This window comes from Paramisgurnus dabryanus, chromosome 2 (assembly GCF_030506205.2).
Source record: "Paramisgurnus dabryanus chromosome 2, PD_genome_1.1, whole genome shotgun sequence".
Taxonomy (NCBI): Eukaryota; Metazoa; Chordata; class Actinopteri; order Cypriniformes; family Cobitidae; genus Paramisgurnus; species Paramisgurnus dabryanus.
In genome coordinates, this window is record NC_133338.1 from 3,631,631 (window position 1) to 3,657,506 (window position 25,876).

At 37.1% G+C, this 25,876-nt stretch overlaps 2 protein-coding genes across 2 annotated transcripts; one reads left to right on the forward strand and one right to left on the reverse strand.

Annotated features, from left to right (window-relative positions):
• Positions 1-645: 645 nt before the first annotated feature.
• On the forward strand, positions 646-11,445 carry LOC135783464 (E3 ubiquitin-protein ligase TRIM39-like). The gene is made up of 8 exons (XM_065294197.2): positions 646-1,189; positions 2,197-2,284; positions 2,423-2,973; positions 3,077-3,172; positions 3,268-3,504; positions 9,262-9,427; positions 9,981-10,007; positions 10,141-11,445. The coding sequence occupies exons 2-8, from the start codon at positions 2,215-2,217 to the stop codon at positions 10,686-10,688; spliced, it is 1,695 nt and encodes a 564-aa protein (XP_065150269.1). The 5' UTR covers positions 646-1,189; positions 2,197-2,214; the 3' UTR covers positions 10,689-11,445.
• Positions 11,446-13,914: 2,469 nt separating this feature from the next.
• Positions 13,915-14,439, reverse strand: LOC141280599 (epidermal differentiation-specific protein-like). The gene has a single exon (XM_073811736.1). It carries the CDS (start codon positions 14,437-14,439, stop codon positions 13,915-13,917), a length of 525 nt encoding a protein of 174 aa, XP_073667837.1.
• Between the last annotated feature and the right edge of the window lie 11,437 nt (positions 14,440-25,876).

Below are 25,876 nucleotides of genomic sequence, written 5' to 3' on the forward strand. Positions count from 1 at the left end.
TATATTAATTGGAATGCACAACCAAAAAACAAGATTTCTGAAAAATAAAAAAAAACGGAGTTATCTTGTTTTGCAACGAATACACACACTTATATACACATTAGAAAACTGTAATGTGTTTATAAGCTAGAGTTTGTTTTCATGCCCTCACTGTGACGCATGTTGTGTATTATAAACGTTTTCCTATTCAAAATAATTTTAATTTACCTAAACCAACAAAAAAATGTTTTACACATTGTCTCTAAAAAATACATTTTACAAATCTTTCACACAGAATTTAATTCTGTTTTTAATAAAATGTTTCAACAATGAGAAAATATTTTACTGCTCAGTGTCTATGTTTTAATATAATATTCATCTTATTTCAAGTCATGATGTTATTTTAAATCTGATCACTGTTGTGTGTGAACATATAAATCTGATGCCTCTTGATTCTGATCGAGGCATGATTTTATAAATCTTCTAATACAAATATATTAACATTTCAGATAATCTAAATTGAATCTGTATATAAACTTTTCACACAAAACACATCTCAAACACAAACACATTTACGTCATGCCCATATGTAAGAGGAAATGTGGGAGGAGCTATGACATCATCAGCTAGTGACAGCTTTGAGTGAAAATGAAACTAAGGCCCTGTCCCAAATGGCGCACTTCATGTGGACTTTCGGTCTTGTGGCCTTAAATTGCGCGTTCTCGCTTAGTCTACGAGTCCGTAGGGTGTCCCATCTGTCATTTTTACGCTTTGAAGTGTGGTCATCAGCGCCTCCTTTGCCCCCTTGATGCGGTCTTCAGCGAAGCCCGCACTGCAGCAGGCTTCGCGCACTTTGCCAACCCAGAAGTCCTTGCGAAAGGGCAATCAGACCAATCAGGCGACGGAAGGGAGGAGTTCACGCTGACGGGCAACCTCTCTTCCTATTTCCGGGGTGATGCTCGAGTCTGTCCCAAAATACGACTCCGGTGCACCCACGTGGACTCACATCAAGGGTCCCTAAAGTCTGGACTACGTGATGTCATCAAAGTGTGGACTCTGAGGAGGACCACAAGTCCGGAGTGTGCCATTTGGGACAGGGCCTATATTGACGATCAACAAGCTGCAAGCTTTTAAACTCTTATCTCTTCAAGAAAGAAGATATTTGAGACTTTTAAAGCTGTACATGAACACATTTGAGACTCATTCACAGGTAACATGATGAAAATATATGAGAAATTTCTCTGAACAAGTTTCTAATCATAGATATGTATATAAAGGCTAGATGGCTCAAGGCGGAGTCAGCTGTGTCGTCACTTGGCGGCCATCTTAGGTCAGTGCTGCCATAGTGCTGCTCCCTGCTGCTGTGGACGGAAGGTGAGTGACATACGCCAACTAAAATGCTCGTAACTTGCTGAATTCTTGACGGATTTACAAACGGTTTGGTTTTTTACAAACGTTATTAACGTGGCTATAATTATGGATGCTTTAACATGTTTCATGAATTTTTTATTTATTTTTAGTATACGTATTCAGTGTCATAGGTACATCTTTGACGTTTATAACAAACCAATCCGTTTGAAAATCGGTAAAAAATTAAGCAAGTTATGGTCATTTAAAAGTACCTGCATCATTAAAACTCAATGCTACGAGTGAGCGAGCGCCCTGTCCTAAGATGGCCGCCAAAATGCGGACGTTCAACTCAATTGGCCATCAGCGCGGACGAGCCATCTAGCCTTTATATACATATCTATGTTTCTAATGTTAGTCTTCTGGTTCAGTAGGGTTTATAAGTCTAACTAGAACACATTAGACAAAGTCTGATTAATGCATAAGTTAAACTAGTTGATCTACACCAAAATGTTAAGAGACTGTTAATAAATGTAGACTATGTTATTTATTATAGCTATTATAAGTCAAAGTTTAGTGTTTTTATTTAAAGACTTAACACTTTAGAAACAGGAAGTACAGTGTGTGGACTTTAGACAGAATGAAAAACAGCAGATGAAAATCACATTAAACAATAAGAATGATGATTTTATAACAAGACATCAGATATGTAGACATTTAAATTTGTCTTTAAAAATTGCAGTTTTAATATCTTGTGTTTTTAATTTGTTTTTTAATGAAAGGGAAAAATGTTACAGGTCTTACTAAACTAAACACAGTTGATAAAGTAAGTGTCAGATGTGATTTGTGATGTGATTGTTTCCTGAAAAGCTTTAAAAAAAACGACCAATGGCAGAATCTTCACCAACATCACCAAAACCAAGACGGACCAGAAGAAAGAGTATGGAGGAACATCCAAGTAAGTCAACAATACAAAATTTAATAAATATTAATTTTAATATGTAAAATGTGTATGTATGTATAATTAAATGTTTTTACTCCGTAATGTACAACCTGTCAGTTAAAGAAAAATACAATTTCTCTCTGTGTTTTTCAGTTTTGTCATCCTCCAGTGTTTCTCTGTCTAAAGAGCTTCAGTGTTGTGTGTGTCTGGATGTGTTCAGTGATCCAGTCAGCACTCCATGTGGACACAACTTCTGCAGGATCTGTCTGAAACAGTGCTGGGACAACAGTCAGATCTACAGCTGTCCATACTGTAAAGAAACATTCAGTAAAAGACCAGAGCTCAAGATCAACACAACACTTAGAGAGGTCACGCTGATCTTTAAAGAAAAGTTCAGTCTGAGAAGATCTGAAGTCCTCTGTGACATCTGTGATGAAAGAAAACTGAAAGCCATGAAGTCCTGCCTGATGTGTCAGATGTCTTACTGTAAAACTCACCTGGACCTTCATGAAAAATTTCATTTAAAGAATCACAAACTGCTGGATCCTGTGGAGAATATAAAGGACTATATATGTGAGAAACATGAGAGACCTCTGGAGCTCTTCTGTAGAGATGATCTGACATGTGTTTGTGTGTTTTGTACTGATGGAGATCACAAGAATCACAACACTGTTCCTCTAGAGGAGGAGAGTAAAGAGAAGAAGGTACGAGTTCATAACAACATTAATACATGCTTTATTCATCTGTTATACATATTCAAACAACATGATCTTTTATCAGAAGATGATCAAATGTGTCTGTCTATAGACTCAACTGATGAAGACACAGACAGACATTCAGCAGATGATCCAGAAGAGAATCAAGAAGATTCAAGACATCAAACACTCAGCAGAACTCAGAAAAGTGAGTTGAAGATGTGAAATATTTGATGGATGATAATGTTTTGATTTGTCTTATAAATAAAGGTGATGAATTGTAATGAAAAACTGATTTCTCAGAGAAGCAGAGAGCAGGAGAAAGCAGCGAGTGTTGAGGTCTTCAGTGATCTGATCAGATCCATTGAGAGATGTCAGACTGAGCTGCTGGAGATGATGGAGGACGAACTGAAAGCAGAAGAGAAACAGGATGAAGATCTCATTAAAGATCTGGAACAGGAGATCGCTGAGCTGAAGTTGAGAGACAGTGAGCTTCTGGAGAAGATCACACACAGTGAAGATCATCTTCATATCATACAGGTCAATCTCTCTCTCTCTCTCTCTCTCTCTCTCTCTCTCTCTCTCTTTCTCTCTCTCTCTCTCTCTCTCTCTCTCTCTCTGTGCGTATGCGTTGAGTGGGCGGAGCGTTGAGTGAGCGTTTGGTGTTTGCGGTGCAGGTGTGAGTGCTACCTTTTCTATCTTTTCTTTCCTATTCTTGAATATTGTTTATGTTCATTTAGATTGGGAGGATTAAAAGTTTATAACTGATCGGAGCGTTTGCTCCGGGTTCCGTATCAGGAGCATGGCTGCCCCAGATAGCGGAAACTTTGGTTTCCTGACACGGCGTCATGGTGTTAAAATAGACACAGGTGTGGGTGTGGAAGAATGTAGTCTGGCTGTAGGTGAAGTGATTGGTACTGAAAATATCCTGTCTGCATCCCGTATGAACAGTGCGGTTGTGCTGTTTTTAAAAAGTGTTAATTTAGTGAATCAGATAGTAGAAAATGGTGTAGTGATTAGTGGTATTTTTACCCCAGTGCTCCCTCTCTCTACTCCCTCGAAAAAAGTAACTCTCTCCAATGTGCCACCTTTCATACCAAATGAAGTTCTATCTGGAATGCTCTCTCGCTATGGCAAACTTGTTTCTCTGATAAAAATGATTCCAATCGGTTGTAAGTCTCCGCTGTTGAAACATGTTGTGTCATTCAGGCGTTATGTTTATATGATTTTGCAAGACAACTTGGATGAACTTGACCTGGCTTTAAATTTTCGTCAGGACGAATTCAATTATGTTATCTTTGTTACCACAAATAACATGAAATGCTTTGGTTGCGGGGAATCGGGTCATTTGATCCGCGCTTGTCCGGGTAGAGTAAATCAACCGGATAAAAACCGGTTACCGGTTAATGGCGAAGATGTCAATGTTGCGCGCGATGACGAGAGGCAGAATGTTAATACTACTGCCGAGGCTCCAAGCACAAGTTCACATCATAAAGCGCTACCAAAAGCACCTGTAACAGTCGCAATGTCAACTGAAATGTCTAATGATGAGGGAAAGGAGGCTGCGGTTGACGCAAAGATAGACGGAGATTCTGAGGGGACTGATTTGTCAGTGCCGGCTCAGATGAATGAAGCGCAAAACCATGGTAATCCTGTCATAGCTGGAGAGCAAATTCCTTCTTATATAGGGGAAGATCAGTTTTCTATGATGGATTCAGATGATGTTGCTTTTAAAGCACCACAAAAGAGAAGATTAAAACAGCAAAATGTTGGTAAACAAGCTAAAAAATCAGATAATTGTGACGTGAGTCACTCTGACACAGGGAGTGAGAGTGATGCTTCTGAGTGCAGTATTTCTTGTAGTTTACCTCCGGGTGGTTTTTCAAGTTGAACTTATACTGTGGAGGATATAAAATCCTTTCTTAAGGTGACAAAAAACGCCAGGAAAGTTCGAATTGAGGAATATTTCCCTGATGTGTTGCAGTTTATTGAAAAGGCAAAAGTTTTTAAGAGTGATGGTGTTTTTACTAAACAGGAAGTGTTTCGGCTAAAGAAAATTCTTGCCAAACTTAACTCTCAATCAAGGCTCAATGCTAGTAATGACAGCACATAGATTTCATCTCCCTTTTTCTTTCTTTTTTGTTGTCTTTGTTTTGTTTTTTTCTTTTTAATTTTTTTTCTTTTTTCTTTGTGGGAGAATTTCATGTGGCTTCTTTAAATGTGAATGGGGCCAGAGATATTGCTAAAAGATTTCAGTTATACGAGTTAATGAAACAAAAGAGAATTGATGTACTGTTTGCTCAAGAAACACACAGTGATGTAGTGAATAGTACTGACTGGGCTAGAGAATTTGATGGGTTATCTATTTTAAGCCACTTGACTTCAACCAGTGGTGGGGTTGCCATTTTATTTTCTAAGAGTTTTTTTCCCTGTTCTTATCAGGTTGATGAGATTGTAAAAGGCAGGCTCTTGAAAGTTGTTGCTCAGTATGAAAATTATTCTTTTATTTTTATTTGTGTGTATGTCCCAGTCAATGCTCTGGAAAGAATGATTTTTCTAGATACTTTGAGTAGTGTGTTATGTAATTGTGATCCTGAGTATTATTTATTTTTAGGGGGGGATTTTAATTGTACAGAGAGTATCCTTGATAGGAATCATGTTGAACCACACATGGCCTCACAGAAACGTCTTATTCAATTAGTAAAAACTCATGAGATTGTTGATGTTTGGAGAAATTTTCATGGTTTTCAAAGGCAATATACTTGGGCTCATGCGTATGATGGTTTAATTTCACTGGCAAGGTTGGATAGGTTTTATGTTTTTAAGCACCAGCTTAATCTTTTTAGGAATTGTTAAATTTGTCCAGTGTTTTTCTCTGATCATAGTTTGTTACAGTGTGCTGTATCACTGAGTTCTCTAAAGCCAAAAAGCGCCTACTGGCATTTTAATAGTAATTTATTATGTGATAAGCATTTCAAAGATGTGTTTAAAGAATTTTGGAAACAATTTAGAGCCACAAAATCTTCATTTCAGTGTTTACAGCAGTGGTGGGATGTTGCAAAGGTGCAAATTAAACAGTTGTGCCAACAATATACTCTCAACGTCACCAGAGACATAACCCGTTCAATGAAAACAGTTGAGAAAGAACTAGTAGAGCTTCAGATGCTTGCTGATAGTACAGGTAATTTGACTTATATTGACTCTTTTAATAAAAAGAAAAATGTTCTAGGAAAATTGCTAGATACAGTTGCACAAGGAGCTCTGGTTAGAATTGATGGATGCACAGTCTAAATTTTTCTTTAATTTGGAGAAAAAAAATGGGCAAAAGAGGTTTATACATGCCCTACGTTCTGATGAGGGAGTTCTGTTGTCAGACCCCTCTGAAATTCGAAAAAGAGCAGTCAGTTTCTATGAGGAACTGTATAAAAATGAGCTCATGCACGAACAAACTGATAATGTCTTCCTTGAAAACTTGCCTCAGCTATCTGAAGAAGCTAATGCTGCTCTCAGCAAAGCCTTAACTCTGGAGGAGTTGGAAAAAGCTCTTGGAGGCATGGAATGTGGGAAAGCACCGGGAATCGACGGGTTGTCAATCGACTTTTACAAGTCTTTTTGGCTGGAAGTCGGGCCCGATTTATTAGAGGTGCTCAAGGAAAGCCTAGCCAGGGGGCGGCTACCCACAAGTTGCCGTAGAGCGATTCTCACCTTGCTGCCAAAGAAGGGAGATTTAAATGACATTAAGAATTGGAGACCAGTCAGTTTGTTGTGTAATGACTACAAGTTGCTCTCTAAGGCTCTGGCTAATAGACTCGGAGAAGTTTTGGAGCAGGTGATCCATCCTGACCAGACCTATTGTGTACCTGGTAGACGAATTTTTGATAACATATCTTTTATTAGGGATGTTTTAGATTTTGGTAAAAGTCTCGACTTAGATATTGGTTTATTGTCACTTGACCAAGAAAAGGCTTTTGATCGAGTCGAGCATAATTATTTATGGGATGTGTTAGAGGCATTTGGCTTCAGTTCTAAGTTTATTTCTATGATCAAGGTTTTGTACAGTGACGTCGAGAGTATTTTAAAAATTAATGGTGACTTATGCGCTCCTTTTAAGGTTTTTAGAGGTGTTAGGCAGGGGTGTGCCTTGTCAGGTATGCTGTATGCCCTAGCAATTGAGCCATTTTTAAATAAGGTAAGAGCTGATTTGCGTGGTTTGCATATTCCACAATGTTTAAATGTGTTTAAATTATCGGCATATGCTGATGATGTTGTTATTTTTATAAGTTGTCAGAAAGATGTTGATTTGCTTTTAAAATTGTTAAGAGATTTCAAAGTGTGTTCTTCTACTAAAGTAAATTGGTTTAAAAGTGAAGCCCTTTTGCTTGGGAGATGGTTAAATGGAGAACCAGTTCTTCCAGATGGGTTAACATGGACTAGGGATGGTTTTAAATATCTTGGAGTATTTTTAGGTAATGAAACGATTGTACAGAAGAATTTTGAAGGGGCTGTAGAAAGAATTAAAGGTCGTATGGATAAATGGAAATTTTTACTCCCAAAAATGTCTTATAGGGGACGCATTTTAATTATTAATAATTTGTTAGCGTCCTCTCTCTGGCATCGGTTGGTGTGTGTGGATCCTCCACCAATTTTTTTGTTTAAGATTCAGTCTATTTTGGTTGATTTTTTTTTGGGATAAAATGCATTGGGTTCAAAAAGCAGTTTTGTATTTACCCAAGGAGGAGGGTGGTCATGGACTCATGCATTTGCAGAGTAGGGTTGCAGCTTTTCGGCTTCAATTTGTACAGACACTTTTGACTGGACCAGCAGACTCGAACTGGAAGTCTATTGCTTTTATGATTTTGCGGTCTTTTGAAAGTCTGGAAATGGACATGTCTTTGTTCTGGTTGGACCCTAAAAATATGGACTTATCCAAGCTACCAATGTTTTATCGTAATGTTTTTAAGGTTTGGGCCTTGTTCACTGTGCAGAGACCCTGCAGCATACATTCTCTATACTGGTTATTACAAGAACCTTTAATTTGTGGTTCGCGCTTGGATATATCTCATGAGGGACCTTGTCCTGCACTCAATGGAATACTTCTTTCGTCTAAAATAACAACTCTTGGGCGTCTACTACATTTAGCTGGAGAAGGTTTTAAAAGTGTTGACTTAGTTGCTGATCAGCTGGGCATTCACTCAAAACGTACAGTGGCAAAGCTTCTTGAATTATGGAGTGCTGCTCTTACAGCTGAAGAAATCCATTTGTTGGAGGACTTTTTTAAGGGGTTAATTACTCCAAACTGCCATGATCCTTTTCCTGATTTACAATTATTTCCAAAGTTAGAGGATTGTAAAGGTGTGTTTTTGTACTGTAAGGATGTGATGTTAATTGGGTCGAAGTCAGATTCTGGGAAAGAATTGTATAAAAGTTGTGTCAAATCTCTGAACAGAATGTTTTTAAATAATAAAGTGGATACTCCTTGCCGAATTGTTTTAAATTTAAAAGAGGGTGAAAACCCTGAATGGAGAGCGTTGTACAAGTCACCATTAATTAAGAAGCTTGGAGATTTACAGTGGAGAATTTTACAGGGTGCAATTGCAGAAAATGCTTTTATTTCTATTTTAAACCCTGATGTTAGTCACGATTGTCCATTTTGTCGGCAGAGAGAAACTGTTTTTCATGCATTCTTGCAATGTTTTAGACTTGAGCCTTTGTTTACTGTTTTACAGAATTTATTTCTGTGTTTTGGTGAGACTTTTTCTAATAGGATTTTTATTTGTGGTTTCAGATATGTGCGGCAAAAGCGTTTTAAATGTCAACTTCTGAACTTTTTATTAGGTCAGGCTAAAATGGCTGTTTATATTACCAGGAAGCACAAAATTGAGCGAGATATGAGTTATGATATATTAGCAGTTTTTTTTTAACTCCGTTAAATCTATAGGATCCTTGTTGACTTTAGATATTTCAAAGCAATGAATGATCTTCTTTCTTTTGAGTTGATTTGGTGTTATGGAGGAGCTCTGTGTATGGTTATTGAAGACGATTTGGTCTTTGCTCCTATGTTGGCTTAATTTTTTTGTTTTTTCTGTTACTATTATTATATAATTTTTTTTCTTTTCCTTTGTTGTTTCTGATTTGAGGTTATGAAATTGTATTGATTTGTAATAAAGGTTTTTTGAAATTCAAATTCTCTCTCTCTCTCTTTCTCTCTCTCTCTCTCTCTCTCTCTCTCTCTCTCTCTCTCTCTCTCTCTCTCTCTCATACTGACATATTTCTTCTTCTCTCTCTCTTCTCTTGTAGATTGACCCATCATCCCTTTACAGAGCTCCAGACATGAAGAACTGGCCTGAGATCAGTATGAAGACTCATGTGAGTGTGGAGACTCTGAGGAGAGCTCTGACTCAACTACAGGAGACTCTCAATGAGAAACTACAGGAGACTCTCAATGAAAAACTCACTCAAACTGGTAGGTGAATATTAGTTACAAATTATTATTTGTGTTGTTAAGTGTCTGCCATCAAACACATGGGTGTTTCTGCAATAACATTAAATCTGTTTTCTCAGGTGTTTTTATTGAGAGGTTTTATTGTTTTGCTTTTTTATTAGACACCAGCTTCAATTCTAAAATATGAAACTCCATTTAATTTAATTTTTTTTTATTTTTACTTTTAGCATTTAAAAGTCTATTTTATGAAAATAATGTTTTTTTTGTTAGGAAAATGAGTTATGAATAAAAGTCAAGAAACTTTTTCTCTCAATTAATTCTCAACATTATGCTTTGTAGAAATGTTTCAGAAAAATTAAGAAAAAAAGAGTAATTCTGTAAAAATGCATATACAGAGTAAACAAATTAGACAAAAAGTGTTTTAAGTTCATGTATAAAAGTGATGATAATTGAAGGAAAAACCCAAATATCATCCGCTATTGAGATATAGTTACTGATTCTTGTTATCTCTCAGTGTTTTTAAAGTTTCTTCTGTAAACTCTTGCTGATGTTTTATTGTGATTTGTGTTGACAGTGTTGATGAAGATGCAGCAGTATGCAGGTACAATGTGTGATCTACACTCTTCTCTCACATTCACTAACAATAATACTTTACATACACAAACTCATCTCTACTATTATAAACACATCAACATCTTTATATTTTCATTCATATTCTCTCATCTCTCTCTCAGTGGATGTGACTCTGGATCCTGATACAGCTCATCCATATCTCATCCTGTCTGAAGATAGAAAACATGTGAAACATGGAGATATTAAACATAAACTCCCAGATAATCCAGAGAGATTTGATTACTGTGTCAGTGTCCTGGGAAAAGAGGGATTCACCTCAGGGAGATTTTATTTTGAGGTTCAGGTGAAAGACAAAACTAACTGGGATTTCGGAGTGGCCAGAGAATCTGTTAACAGAAAGGGAAGAATCACACCGACTCCTCAAGATGGATTCTGGACTGTGTGGCTGAGGAATGAGAATGAATATTTGGCCTGTGCTGGTCCTTCTGTCTCTCTGTGTCTGAAAGTGAAACCACAGAAGGTCGGGGTGTTTGTGGATTATGAGGAGGGTTTGGTTTGTTTTTATGATGTAGAGTCCAGGTCTCATATCTACTCTTTCACTGATCAAACTTTCACTGAGAAAATCTTTCCTTTCTTCAGCCCGTGTCCTAATGATGAAGGTAAAAATTCAGCTCCTCTGATCATCTCACCTGTTCATTACAACAAATGAATTCACATCCAGAATATAAAATACTAAATAAAACTAAAGCTTTATGAATATGAATAATAAAAAGTAATTATCTTTACACATCTTTAATAATAATTAATAACACATTCTTTTGTAATGTGCAGAATCAGAATAAAGAGTTAAAAATGGCATAAAAAGTCATTTTGTTTGGTTAATTTGTTAAGTGCAATGGTGGTTGTTTTATGTAAGTTAACTCTAACTTTTATGATAAATTAATATTAACTTACAATTACAATTATGAAATCTGAAAAATTATTTTCCAATGAAATGTTCTGTACCAAAACTGTTTATTATCAGATTACTTCTAAAAGAACAAAGACGAAATCTAAATGAGGTTTGCTGAAGACATGATATGTAAACAGAGAAACATAAATGTGTTTCTGTAAAGCTCAGTGGTAGAGCATAACTTTTACTGTTTGAACACAGCAAACACAAATACTGATAAAAATGTATAGCTTGTAATTCACTGTAAGTCGATAAAAGTGTCTGCCAAATGCATAAATATAATACATAACATAAATGACAAGACTTACATTTTTAGTCCTCTGATAATTAATAGTGAGTAATGTGACTGACTGACAGTAATCTTTTACTGTAGCTCATAGGTTGGCTCATTTTGTCTCTTGAGGGGTCTCATCTTATTTCTTTATGATTAATTGTTTACGTTCATCCAAGTTATAAGTTTCAGTTTTCAATCATGAACCTTGAGCTCTTGCCAAAGACTCTCAGATGGACTGAGATCTGGTGTCCTTTAAAAAGTTTTGAATCATTTTAGCATCATTCATCTTTCAATGATTCTTGTTAAACTTTCTGGTGATTTTTCTCTTTATGTTATTTACCTCTGTCTCTTGTAATTTGTGATGATGTAGTGTACACTCTCAGAAATAAAGGTTTAAATGCTGTCACTGGGATGGTACCTTTTAAATAGGTCCTAATATGTTCCATTTTGGTACAGATATGTACATTTGAGGTACCAGAATGCACCTTTTAGGTACAAAAGTGTACTTTTTGTCAAGGTACCGCCCCAATGACAACATTTTGCCTTCATGTACCTTTCTTCTGAGAGTGTACAACTGATCTAAACACAATGAAATGCACAAGCATTTCTGTAAAATTGACATTTACTATCTTCTGAGGTCCAGACTTTAAGGTCCATGAAATTGTTAAAGGTGTTTCTTAATCTTCTAAACCTGAACTCTGTTTATTGTCTGCTTACTGTAGTTGAGTTCAATGTTAACTGAGTCACTCAAATCAGATGTGATCAGTTCCCTAAAATCAATATACTCCTGGTTAGATTTGCACCAGATACGCACCGGAGCTGCTGACCCTGGAGTCTATTTGTCAAGAAAGACAAAGTCAGTGATTCAGATGCAGGTAACAGATTATTTTATTGAAAATAAACCACAGAGCTATGCCCGGGAGTGAAAGAAAACCACAGGGTTAATCCTGGGAGAGAGGCGATAACCAATGGACCAACGCCAAGGAGAGATGTTGATATATGGTCTTATCATAAGACTCTTATGGTTTGCTATATCAGGTTGGATGGCGCCAACTTGGACCTCTGGTTATAGTTTGAGTTCTGTATTAAGTTATAGGTTGTTGGTTGTGGATGCGTAAGTATTTTTAATAAGGTCACGTCAGAATGGGGCAGTTGCTTCAACCATTTCCTCTGGTTACACAGATAGTTAGGGTTAAATAATTAATCTAAGTCATATGTAATCGTGATTGTATGTGGGCTATAAGGTGATAAGCCAGGACCTCTGGTCATCGTCCCTACTTTAATCAAGTTGTTTAATAGTATTTGATTCGGTATAGCGCCAAACAGCGCTGGTTTGGACCTCTGATCATCGTATGGTCTTTGTATCAAGTTGTGTGTAGATGATTACAGTGGCCGATGTTGCCAGACCTCTGGTGTGGTCGAGTTTATGTTTCAGAAAACAGCTGGTTTGGGCTGATACGACATCGGTAATCGAATGAATGAGTTCAATTTAAACATGATTAAATAGAATGATAAAACATTTATCCAAATTCCACTATAAGATCAATTTGATTCATAATTACGAATAACACATTTTTTACATGTTATCTTTTGGAGTCAGAAAAAAATACCTAAATTGTGTAACACTAAAACGTCATCTGTATGCAGCAGAAAAGACTGAACGTGTGAGAATCCTTCTGCCATGCTGATTTGTTTCCGCCATTGGGCCAAACGGATGGATACATTTTATTTTTCCCAACATAACCATTGTTTAACTGTGTTTTTTCAAAACCATTGTTATTTTGTGGTTACAATGCTTTTACTACAGTAACCATGTTTTTTATTTTATCTTTAGTAAAACCATGGTTAATTTTCGTAAGGGTAGCAGTTATAATAATAATAAAGTGAGAGTAATTAATTTGAGTTATTAATTTGTGACAAGAGTATGCAGCAAACCGTCGACACCTAGTGGCTGTTGTTGGTAAAACCACTAAATGTGTGACACAAACTACATTTTTTTGTGATTTTAAGTTGAAATTTGGATCACAGCTAGTTAAGGCATACGTCTTTATTTTTTAGTGTTTCTGGTGTAAAACATTTTCTGTTTTATAATTATGCATACAATTTATACTTTATTGCTTTATTTTTATTTATTATAGTAAATATTAACTGCTATTATTATTTCCACATCCTTCAGAGTGATTTCTTTAAAACAAGACCAAGATTAGGGCACAAAAAAGTGCCAGAGTTATATTAATGACAATAATACAGACAATGCGTTTTCACGTAATGTATGTTTTATTTTTTAAGTTTGTCTTTAGCACAAAGCATAATATAATGCCAAAAACCCTTTGAATACAAAGACGAGTAAAGGAAATAACATGATCCCTTGAGTGTGTACATATCTGTGAAAACTGAAAACTGCCATTAATACAACATTTCATATAACATTTGCAAAATTAAGATGTATGTCCATCCATCCATTGAATCTCCAAACATGCTTATCCTCTGCAGGGTGTTGGGTTGTCTATAGGGCATTTCGGGCCATAGGCAGGGCACACCTCCAGGGGACAGATATTCTTTAATGGCAGTCTGATGCAGTTTTGGCAGACATGTTAATTGCTGTTTCCTTTATTTGTTACCATGACATTCCCCACCACCGGTCTAAAGCTTTCCAAAAGGGTTCAGGTTCATATTAAGCCATTGCAAGAGCATTTTGAATGAGACCTTTTATTTCTTTGGCAGCAAGGGGCGCGCATGGCTGATGACATCATTGAAGCCATGGACGATGTAATCATCAACTTGTTCTCCAGGATAGCAAACCATCTGGTTTCCACTACGATCACAATGCTCATACAGCACCCAGACACCACTTTTGACTTTGTGGGAGGAGGCCGTGTCATTAAAATCAATATTCTGAAGATTTGTTTCCTCCTTTAGAGTCACGCTTCTTCCTTGAAAATATGTATCCATGAACAGCTGGATTTCAGGATTCTCAAGGTTTTGTGTGATCTTTCTGAGGGAAGAAAATTGCTTTTTGTCTTCAAGGGTAGGGTACTCTCCTTCCTCAAACACCCGTGTTTTCCCCTCATAATTAGGCAAGTAACATCCGACCCATGGAGCACCGATGACTTTCAAAGATGAGATGACTTTGTCTAAGCCATGATCTTTTAAAACCGCAACACCCTGACTGAATTCAGCGCTTACTCCAGTAAATCCTTCGCCTGTATAAACAATGATCTTGTTCGCGCTCATTGTTTCTGGTTATGATTTCAGGGCTTGATTCGGCTGGAAATAGTGGTTGTTCAATGGTGTGCAGAGCTGCCTTTTTAAAGCATCCAAAAGAGCCAGCCCTAACAATTTGTTTGCCCTATAGGCAAAATGTTAGCTTATGCACTTTGTAAGTTTGATAGATTTGCATGCAACCAAATAAATAGTTATTCATTTGATTTATGGCTCAATCGGACTAAAAAGCCTTAATGAAAAAAACTTTATTTTTCATACCTGTAAGTGCAAACATAGCTCATATTTTAAGAGTACAGCTTATGCACACAGTCACTAATTTATAATTTTTAAGTTTTAGGTGTTGATTCAACAATTTTGTCGAGATGATGAGTTGCTGTAACTCAATGTAATGTTGAGTTATGTGACACAAGAAAACTCTGTGGTGCATCTAAAGTGAACATTACTCATCACTTTAGGTTAACCATTGATGTGCAAAATGGTTGATTCAAATTAGATGTAAAATGTGAATGTCAGATGGCATTACAGGCAGACTAAGCTACAGGGTTTTTGATTTTGAAACTTATGTTTGATATACAAATTTTAGATGAAGAGTATAAATTAAATCTTGATTCACATGAATTATTGTACAGTAATAATTATTTGGCTGTTCACTCCAGGCTAGAATGAAGACTACCGCTGATTCCATTTTAGATCTGATAGCATTGGCTTATTAATTACCTTGATCTCAATTTAATTTAATTTCACTTTATTGTGAGAATTTGTCTCCATCACATGTAATATATAACGTTTTCTGTCCTACAATAGTTTACAAAACAAAATGAAACAAAAATTGGTGTTTCTGCAGCTTTGGTTTCCATATAGGGGAGACTGGGGACAGTTGTAACACTTTTAATCTCTTCAATCAGATTACAAATCACCTTATGCACTTCACATACACTGTTAACCCAAATATTGTTTTTGGAGCTCAATAAAAAATGAAGCTTACAGAACTAGAAATTTTAAGTTAAATGTACTCTTGTTTTAGTTCCCATTACATCATCTTTTTAAGGCAACAACTTTCCTCCAATTTTTTAAGTAATTCAACTTGCCCAGGTTTACAGCTCAGTTTTGTCCTTTGCAGACACAGCAGATTTTAGAGGGGGAAAACTCATTTCAAGGTAGGAAAGTAACTTTTTTTTACTTCCTTAATTTTTCTGATGGCAGTGCCTGCTTTGTAGTTAAAGGAATATTCCATTTTCTTAAAAGAAAAATCCAGATAATTTACTCACCACCATGTCATCCAAAATGTTGATGTCTTTCTTTGTTCAGTCGAGAAGAAATTATGTTTTTTGAGGAAAACATTGCAGGATTTTTCTCATTTTAATGGACTTTAATAGAGCCCAACATTTAATACTTAACACTTAACAGTTTTTTTCAACAGAGTTTCAAAGGTCTATAAACGATCCCAAACGAGGCATAAGGGTCTTATCTAGCAATACGATTGTCATTTTTGACAAGAAAAATTAAAAATATGTACTTTTAAACCACAACTTTTCGTCTAAGGTCCGGTCCAGCGCGACCTAACGTAAACGCGTAGTGACGTAGGGAGGTCACGTGTTACATATATAAAACGCACATTTGCGGACCATTTTAAACAATAAACTGCCACAAAGACATTAATTAGTATCAGTTGACATACAACAATGTAGGAATGGTCCTCTTTCAAGACGCTTGTAAACACTGGGGCGGAGTTTCGTGTTCGTCCTCTGTGACCTCTTGACGTCATGACGTATTGCGTGGGGTCAGCTGGCTCATCACGACCGGATCTACATGACGAGAAGTTGTGCTTTAAAAGTGTATATTTGTTATTTTTCTTGTCAAAAATGACAATCGTTTTGCTAGATAAGACCCTTATGCCTCGTTTGGGATTGTTTATAGTCCTTTGAAACTCCGTTAAAAAAAACGTTAAGTGTTGAGTTAAGTATTAAATGTTGGGCTCTATTAAAGTCCATTAAAATTAGAAAAATCCTGCAATGTTTTCCTCAAAAAACATAATTTCTTCTCATCTGAACAAAGAAAGACATCAACATTTTGGATGCCATGGTGGTGAGTAAATTATCTGGATTTTTCTTTTAAGAAAATGGACTAATCCTTTAAGCTCTTATTCTGTATCTGTGCAGATATTTAAATGTTAGCTGTGAGGCGAGCTAGCTCATGGAAAAAACATGGCTGCAGCAAGCGTAGCGGTATTACACACTGCCTAGAAATAGTTCCCTGCCATTGAAAGATACCAAGGGGACTATTTCCAGCTGCTGCTTAATATCATTGCGCCTCCTGCAGCCATGTTAAGGCAGCAAATTCGTTATGCCAGAATGAGAGGCATATCTGCCTAGAAAATCGCAACTTTTAATTTTCTGTCATTCTTAGTACACGATGTAACTACAGAAGAGTCAAGTTTTAAATAGCAAAAATATCGAAACTCTTTGGTTATTTTTAGCACGATGCTAATGATCTAATCAGATTCAATGGATTGTGCTAAGCTATGCTAAAAGTGCTAGTGCCAGACCCGGAGATCAGCTGAATGGATTCCAAAATGGTAAGAGTCAAATGTTTAACTCTAGGGGAGCTGGAAAATTAGCATATTTTCAAAAAAAGTGGAGTGTCCCTTTAATAAATGACAGAAAAGTACAATCCCAGGTTAACACAGAGAACAAGAAACACGAGGAACAACATTACACTTGACAATACCAGACAACAGACAGCTGAAACACAAGGGCTATTTATACAGAGATGAGATGCTGGTGAATCAATAAATGGCAAAAAACAAGGTAGACGTCCCTTACAAAAAAAAACATGGTTACTGTAGTAAAACCATGGTAACCACAAAATAACCATGGTTATGACAACCATGGTTTTCAAAAACCATAGTTAAACCATGGTTGGTGTAGTAAAACCATGGTTTTGCTGAAAGTAATCAATACAACAAAAAACCATGGTTACTACACTTTTCCCACTATAAAACCATGGTTAATTTTCATAAGGGGAAGTTTCAATCAATGTCCATCATAACAAACAAGGGGGCGAAGTAACACAGAAACAACAGGAAAACAAGTCAGGACCCGTGACAGTCATGAATCTCAATATATAATATTGACAATCAAATCAAAAGTGTCATGATGCAATGCATGCTGGGTGCTATAGTACAAAGCTCATCAATGACCCAGCATGCTTGCAGCATTAATATATACAGAAAAACAGGAATGTTTACAGTTGCTTTATTTTATGGTGTATGCCTGTTATTTGTGTTAATTGTAAACATTTGGCACTCTGGTGCTGTGTACCTCTCTGTCCTCTCATCATCATCTCATCCAGTACAGTTGTGGGAATTTAGTATATTTTTATAGTATATTTTATTTTACACACAAATGTCTTGTACATACACACGCAAAAACACAACAGTTCACTCGTTTCCAAAGCTCTAAAAACATCAATCTAAACGTATATAAATATAAATCTGGCCACCAAATGATATGGATGTGGGCAGAAGTAACCAGGATTCAAAATGGGTTTTGTTAGTTTTAAAGCCAGATCAAGGTAATGAATAGGCCAATGCTATCAGATCTCAAATGGATGCAGTGGGAGTCTATGTTCCTGCAAGCCAAATAATTAATATTGTACAATAAATCATCAAATAAAGCTTTTTAAATTAAACTCCTTACCTAAAATTTGTATATCAAACATAAAAAACAGTAGTTTGGTTTGCCTGTATAATGCCTTTGGCACATACGTTTGACATCTAGTTTAATTAAAGTTATGCTGCGTTGAATGTTCTCAGCCATATCACTTGGATTTAGGCATTTGGCAGAAGTTGTAGCGGACTACAATCTGTCAAAGTGATTTTTATGACCCCTGTCAATCATCTTTTTACAGGTTGTGCCCCACCCATATTTAATTAAAAACTGTACGCACTGTCCAGTTTTGAGTGACGTTTTTATATTTTTTTTTGCTGGCATGTCTGAATGAGCCTCATTTATAATGCGTCGATCAAAGAGTTGCATACTTTTCTGTGTCTGTTAGTTGTCACGCAATTGTATGTCTTTTTTTTTAGGCTTCGTATTTTTTGTGCGTGTTAAATGTTGTACAGAGTTTTTTTTCTGGTTGTCATTTCTTATGGCAGGGGTCTCTGTGTCCTCTCTCAGCCACCCCACAACACAACACTTCTCAGCAGGGGTTTCGGTGGATGTGTTTCTTAAACCTTGATGGTAAAAATAATGTAATTCTGACCATTCTGACAAAAGTAAAGGTTAATCTTAGATTAGTATTTCTTGAACCATGTCTCTGATTAAAAACAGGGCTAGGATTGTTTTGAGGTGACGCACCCATGCGTATTTTCATGTATGCAACTAAACTTTGTGTTTGTAACATCAAAACTTAGATGTGTATTGTTAGCCCTCGTATCTGATATCACTTGAACCATGCTGTGTTCTGAATAAAGTTTAGTATTTTTTAGTTTCTAAACTATGCCTGTGTGTGTGTGTGTGTGTGTGTGTGTGTGTGTGTGTTTGTGTGTGTGTGTGTGTGTGTGTGCACGCGTGCGTGCGTGTGTGTGTGTATGTGTAGAAAAGCAAAGTGATGATTTAATTTTATATTTAAGCGTTACAATGTTCTTATAATGATTGTTTATTTAGACTACGACACTAAGACGCATAAGACTATAATGCATAAAGAATTTATTTAATGAAATATTTAGTACGTGTATAGTTTTAACCAAAACCCTATGCCACAAGCAAGGTGCCATCAATACTTTCAACATTCAACAAATGTACTGGGTTGTAAACCATCTGATTCAGGGGTGCTAGTGTATTGTCTACCCATCCAAAGATCCGAATGACATTAATGTCTGTGTTAATGCAACTGACATGTTTCACAGCATCACACACTGGGCTTTTTTGTGATTGTTTTGTTTCTTGCATTAATCATTATACTAGTCTTAAACATTCAACGGTAGCACTTTATTTTACAGTACGTGTACTTACTTTGTACATATATGGTAAATAAGTTGTACTTACCGACAAATGTGTAGTACTTACTTTGAGGTGTCTACATGGTAATTAACTGGTATCATTACTGTACTTACCAGTGGTACATACCTGGTAGTTATTAGGTAACTCTAGATAAGTACTGGGTAATAACAGATACATCCTTATAGTGTAGGTATACTTTAACTAACAAGAAATATTACTGTACTTACAAATAAATGTACAATATAAGTATTTAGTATTTACAGGCAAGTCAGGGTAAGTGGCAGGTATTTATAGTGTACAGGATTCCCACGGGTCCTTGAAATACTTGAAAGTTTGTGAATCTGGGGGAAATAATTCAAGGCCCTGGGAAGTTTTTGAAAATATACATACATAGATACAGGTTATTAAAAGTGCTTGAATCTATTTTATGCAAGAAGTTTTCTGGGAAAAAAATCCATATAATACCCTGTGTAGTGTAGAGTAATATCATAAAATTTCTAGCCTTTTAAGCACACGTGCTAAACTGTTCACTTTAAATGCTTATATCTTCTGTATGCGAATGTTGATTCATACCAAAATGCTTTTTACATAGTTGTGTTTGACACATGAAAACGTCTCGGGTTTTGTATGTAACTGTTGTTTCCTGAGAAGGGAACGAGACACTGCGTCTCCCTTGCCATATTTCCTGCGTCCCTGTAATGCCGTCTTTGGCAATATTTCAGATAGCGTTATACTTCCTTGCTCCTGCGTCACCCTGTCTTTGTTGTTAAGCCTCACCATTGGTTGAATTTTAATATACACATTCAGACGCAGTTACCCCTGAAAGCGTCCCCAAAGTGTCACCGCCGTGATGCAGCACGAGTTCCCTCGAAAGGGAACTGTAACAATGCATCTTTAAAAGTAACATGATGTAACCTTGCTGTCACTTGAAATGTGTCCCCACATTTAGTCCTTGAATTTGAGGGTATTGGACCTGGAAAGTCTTTGAAAGGTCCTTGAATTTGAAGTTAACTAAGGTGTGGGAACCCTGAGTGTCCCGCTGAGAGAGACAATAGCCTCCGATCTCCAGCTGCGCAGACAATATAAGATGCGTTTAGACTATCAGGCCAATAGCACAGCAGGACTTCAGTAAACCCTGCCCTTAATACGTCTACATGGATCTAGTCTCAGCCTCAGACGTCACGCCCACATAATGTTGGCTTAACGTCTGATGTGTATCGTACACTTAACTGGAAACCCTCTGAGAATGTCGAAGTCTGATTTGTTAAAATAAACCGGAATTCCGGGAGACGCGAGTGTCGCGATTATTCTCTGATTATATCTCTGCTATTTGGTTGCAGGTGGTTATTTCAATGACTGAATTTTTGCCAACCAGTTCATTATTGTGGGGACATTTCCACACTCTGAAGACGAAACAAACTGTGATTGGTTGTTTGACATGTCTTGTGGGCGGGTATTGGCCAAAAAAAGCAGTAAAAACACCGTAGCCGTTTCTCAATGTCAAGGAAGGATCCTCGGAAGCCAGAATTTCGAGGATGCTACGTCATCGACGTCCGTCAAAGGACTGTTCCAATGTCAAGGATCCTCGAAATTTCAGTCAAGGACTGAGTCCTTTGTTTGAGAAATATTCCATATACAGGAAAGGATGCGTATGTGTATCCTTCGCGCTCTTCACGCGCTGAAATCACCCACAATCCTATGCGCGCTGCACCGAAAGCACACCTTTTAGAGTGATCTACACTCTTCTCTGACATTCACTAACAATAATACTTTACATACACAAACTCATCTCTACTATTATAAACACATCAACATCTTTATATTGTAATGACGTCATTCATATTCTCTCAGTGGATGTGACTCTTGATCCTGATACAGCTCATCCATATCTCATCCTGTCTGAAGATGGAACACAAGTGAGAACTGGAGACATCGAACATAAAATCCCAGATAATCCAGAGAGATTTGATAGGTTCGTCTATGTCCTGGGAAAAGAGGGATTCACCTCAGGGAGATTTTATTTTAGGGTTCAGGTGAAGGACAAAACTGACTGGGATTTAGGAGTGGTCAGAGAATCTATTAAGAGAAAGGGAGAGATCTAGGGGTTCGAGCCCCGGCTAGGGCAGGTGGCCTTTCTGTGTGGAGTTTCTGCATGTTCTCCCTGTGTCAGCGTGGGTTTACTCCGGGTACTCCAGTTTCCTCCCACAGGCCAAAAACAAGCAAGTTAGGCAAATTGGAGATACCAAATTGTCCCTCCCCCAACTTGTGTATGAATCAACTCGTCTGAATAAAACTTGTGGGATTACCTGGTTCTTGCCATGAATGTAGCCGTAGATGCTGGAATGGCGTTAAGAAATAAAGGAAGAAGAAGAGAGATCTGGGGTGCACATCCCAAATAATGACAACATAACTCCCTGCTAACCCACCATAGTACGATGCATAGTATGAGAAACTAACTAGCTTGTCACAACTGTTTCCTGAAAGCATAGTAACTTTGGTTTAACAACATAGTTAATGATGTCATGTGGGAGGAGGAGTACAAATTAATCTGTGTGTAGTATCTTTAAATAAGGAACACCAACAACAGTTGCTGCTTATCGAAGTTAAACTTTACTTCTCTGTTCCAGTTATACACACGACAAACAATCACAGCTTGCCTTACGTTGCACTTTACTTTGTCTGACACCGTAAAGTACACCACCTATATACAAACCAACATTGACCCCTAGTGGCTACTTCAGGATACTACATCCCCTCCTTCTTAAGCTACAAATTTGGGGGGGGGGGTTAATTTACTTAGGGTTTTCACATAATATGAGTGAATACCAAAAAATAAGAAATAGAATTACAAAATAGAATTACATAAGTTACACAACACTGTATTAACAATAAACACAAGCACTCAAATAATCTCTTCCTGATCTTCGCAGCTTAGTGGGAAAGTTAGTATCTTTTTCAGTAACAGGCAATTCTGGTGATTGTTTATTCCCAGCAACAGACAATTTGGGTGATTGTTCTTTTTCAGGGGCAGAAAATCCATATTTGGCAAGGCAGAAGCATCAATACCGTGTTCATTCTTTGAAGCTTCTACAATTTCTAGCATCTCATCAGCACTGCGAGTTCGGATGTGGTCCACATGTCTTTTTACAATTTGTCCTTATAGCAGTTTTGTACAATAAAGGTCCGGTACAACTTTCCACTACTCAAGGAATCCACTTCCCAAACATGTAGTTCCTCACTGAATCTCCAGCTTCAAAACTCCTGAGTTTATCATGGCTTTCTTTTTGCTTTTGTTGTGTTTGTAGGACTTTGATCCTCATGTTACGAATGAGCAAATCTAAGGTCGATCTCAATTTATGTGACATTAACATTTCAGCAGGTGACAATCCAGGTTTTGCATGAAAAGTGATTCTATAGTTAAACAAGAATCTTGCTACTTTTGTCTCCACAGTGTCACCTGTAGGGTGGCAATTCGTGCCAGTTCCGCCGGACACGTCCCGAACATGTTTTCGGGTTCGTTCTCCGGAAGTCGCGTTGCTCGACCGCATATGTCATCAAGGTTTAATATTTCGGGTTTAATTTCAGAAAAGCAACCGTTACATTTCAAGGTAAGAATGAAACTACAATGATTGTATGTCTTAAAAGAAATAAATCTTAATTTTCTAATGTATTTTATCTGAAATGCGAAAACCTTGATGACGTATACGGTCGAGCAACGCGACTTCCGGAGAACAAACCAGAAAACATGTTTGGGACGTGTCCGGTGGAACTGGCACGAATGGCCACCCTAGTCACCTGTCAACTTCCTCATCCCCTCCTTGAAGGTTTGTACAGCACGTTCTGCGAGGCCGTTTGATGAAGGATGGTACGGAGCAGACATAACACGCTGAATGCCATTTCTCTTCATGAAAATCTTAAATTCTTCACTTGTAAAACATGTTCCATTGTCAGTCACTATCATTTTAGGTAATCCATGTGTGCTAAAACACTCATTTTCACGATGGTAGTTTGCGAGTAGCATGTGTTACAGGATAAATTTACAACCATTTGGAATGAGAATCTACCAAAATCAGAAACATCTTTCATAAAAAGGGCCCTGCATAGTCCACATTAATTCTTTCTCAGGGTGAGCCTGGCCACTCCCATGGGTGCAAATTGAAATTTTTAAAACTTTGACACACCTCACATTTCTGCACGACTCTCTCCACATCCTGATCCATCCCAGGCCACCACATGTAGGATCGGGCCAATCCTTTCATTTTGGTATAATAATTTGAGCTCCCCAAGTCACACATCCATTTTTAACATTCTACTAGGCCAGCCCTTCCAAATGTACTCATGTACTTGTGAGAGTGTGATGTCATTTTTTGTCAATTCTTTTTATTTGTTCAGCACTAACAGGCAAATCATCCATTAACTCCATCATTAGTCCTTGATCATCGTTGTCATCAGGTTCTCCTTTACCAGGCATTGGGGGTCTACTCAGAGCATTACCGTTGATGACACTTCCCTGGCTTGTCCTCAATATTGTACTGATATCCTTATAACATCACAGCCCACCTCTGTACTCTATGTGATCCTATTTGAGGAATTGCCTTAGATTCCTTGAAAAGATTAAACAAGGTCTACGCCTTCTTTGTCCACCTGTGAATAACGCTTTTCTGCAGGCGTTAGTTTTCTTGTCGAAGTGCTGCAAAGTAAGTGCATACAATATAGTTCTCATTTTTTTATCCGCTTATAAAATTGCCACGTTTTGTTTTGTGCCACTAGACTTACTTGTGTAAATACTTATGTAAGAGTCTTTAAATAGGGAAAACACATAAGTAAGGGTGACCATACGTGCCATTCTTCCCGGACGCATCCCGTCCAGGATTTTGTGTTCGTCTTCCCGAAGTCGTATTTGTCGACCGCATACGTCATAGAGGATTATTATTATTATTACAGAAAAGCAACCGTTACATTTTAAGGTAAGAATGAAACTACGTTTGTATATCTTATGTTTTTAACTAAATGACGTATGCGGTCAACAAATACGACTTCCGGAAGACGCACCGAAATCCTGGACGGGATGCGTCCGGGAAGAATGGCACGTATGGTCACCCTAACATAAGTGTTTGGTGGCTTCTAAATTCATCCCTGTTTGGATCCTAAGGAATAAATGGGGCTAGGCTAAATGCTAACACATTCACGACGCGTTGTACAAAAATTAGGTTAAGATAGGGATGTATTAATTCGTCTAAGTTGAGATAAGAACATAGTAAATATTGAACAACAGAGGTTTTCCTTGAATATAGTAATTACTTTTATTTCTGGCGCTATGGCATTTGTCGTTAGCAAGATGTTAGCATGTCTCTATCTAATAAGATTGGTCACAAACATGATTCCTGCACAATCTAATGTGTTGTGTCTAATTAACTCACTGTCATGCAATGTGTTCTTCAATTCTACCTCTTCACATTTTGTTCACTTTCCCTGCTGCTAAAGAAACTCTTAAGCCACTTAAAAGTCCTTGTTGATACTCCTAACAATTTTGGACCTTAAGACCTCTTTTAAGTGTTAATGCTTTCTGAATTACCCTTTCATTTTCTTTCATTTTAAGGGGAAATTTCTAAGACATTTCTTAGTCACTATGACTCACTATGACTCTTGCACTAAGATTCTTTTTCATAAGAGAAGAGCTTCACACATACTTTTGTAATGCCCTAACATGGCATAATAAGAATAATCTTGTTGATCTGCCGAATCATGAGGAGAAGGATGAAAGACCACGGACTGATCTCAATTGAATTTATTTCAATTTCACTAGAATTTCTATCAAAAAGTTGTCTTACATCCCACATTACGTACAGCGTTTTCTGTCCTACAATAGTTTACAAAACGAAACAAAAATTGATGTTACTGCAGCTTTGGTTACCATATAGGGTGGACCGGGGATGGTTGTAACATGGGATAGTTGTTACAATTTCAATCTTTCCAATCAGGAGCAAGTTACAAATCACCTCATACACTTCACATACATTTGTTATTGTATACTGAATTTCTTTTATTTAACAAAAAACACATAAAACCACCTATTACTAAACAAAAGAAACAGAACCATATAAATCTCCTCAGGGGCACCAGTTGATATTGTCTTCTCGAACTTCTGATTCTTCCCCCATCCTGCTCTTTGTCACTGCAGATGTGGTATCCTGGTAGCTTTTTTGTAACAGCATCTAGGTGAAAACATAAAAAAACAAGATTTTTCAGTGCAAGATAACAATGGTGTAATGTATTTAAGTTAATGTATACTTGTAAATGTATGCAAAGGGACTTTGAGATAATGTTTTGTGCATGTTTCTTGCTCATGACTCACTCCGTCCACAGTATGTCTCCAAAAGCTTGGATTTATTCCTAAAGAATTGGTACAGCTGATCTCTCTTTTATAAATCTGATAAAACTAA

Coding starts and splice junctions, on each gene's coding strand:
- LOC135783464 (XM_065294197.2), top strand. CDS start 2,215: ATGGCAGAATCTTCACCAACATCACCAAAACCAAGACGGACCAGAAGA. Junction 3,173..3,267: donor ACTCAGCAGAACTCAGAAAA/GTGAGTTGAAGA, acceptor CTGATTTCTCAG/AGAAGCAGAGAGCAGGAGAA. Junction 10,008..10,140: donor GAAGATGCAGCAGTATGCAG/GTACAATGTGTG, acceptor TCTCTCTCTCAG/TGGATGTGACTCTGGATCCT.
- LOC141280599 (XM_073811736.1), bottom strand. CDS start 14,439: ATGAGCGCGAACAAGATCATTGTTTATACAGGCGAAGGATTTACTGGA.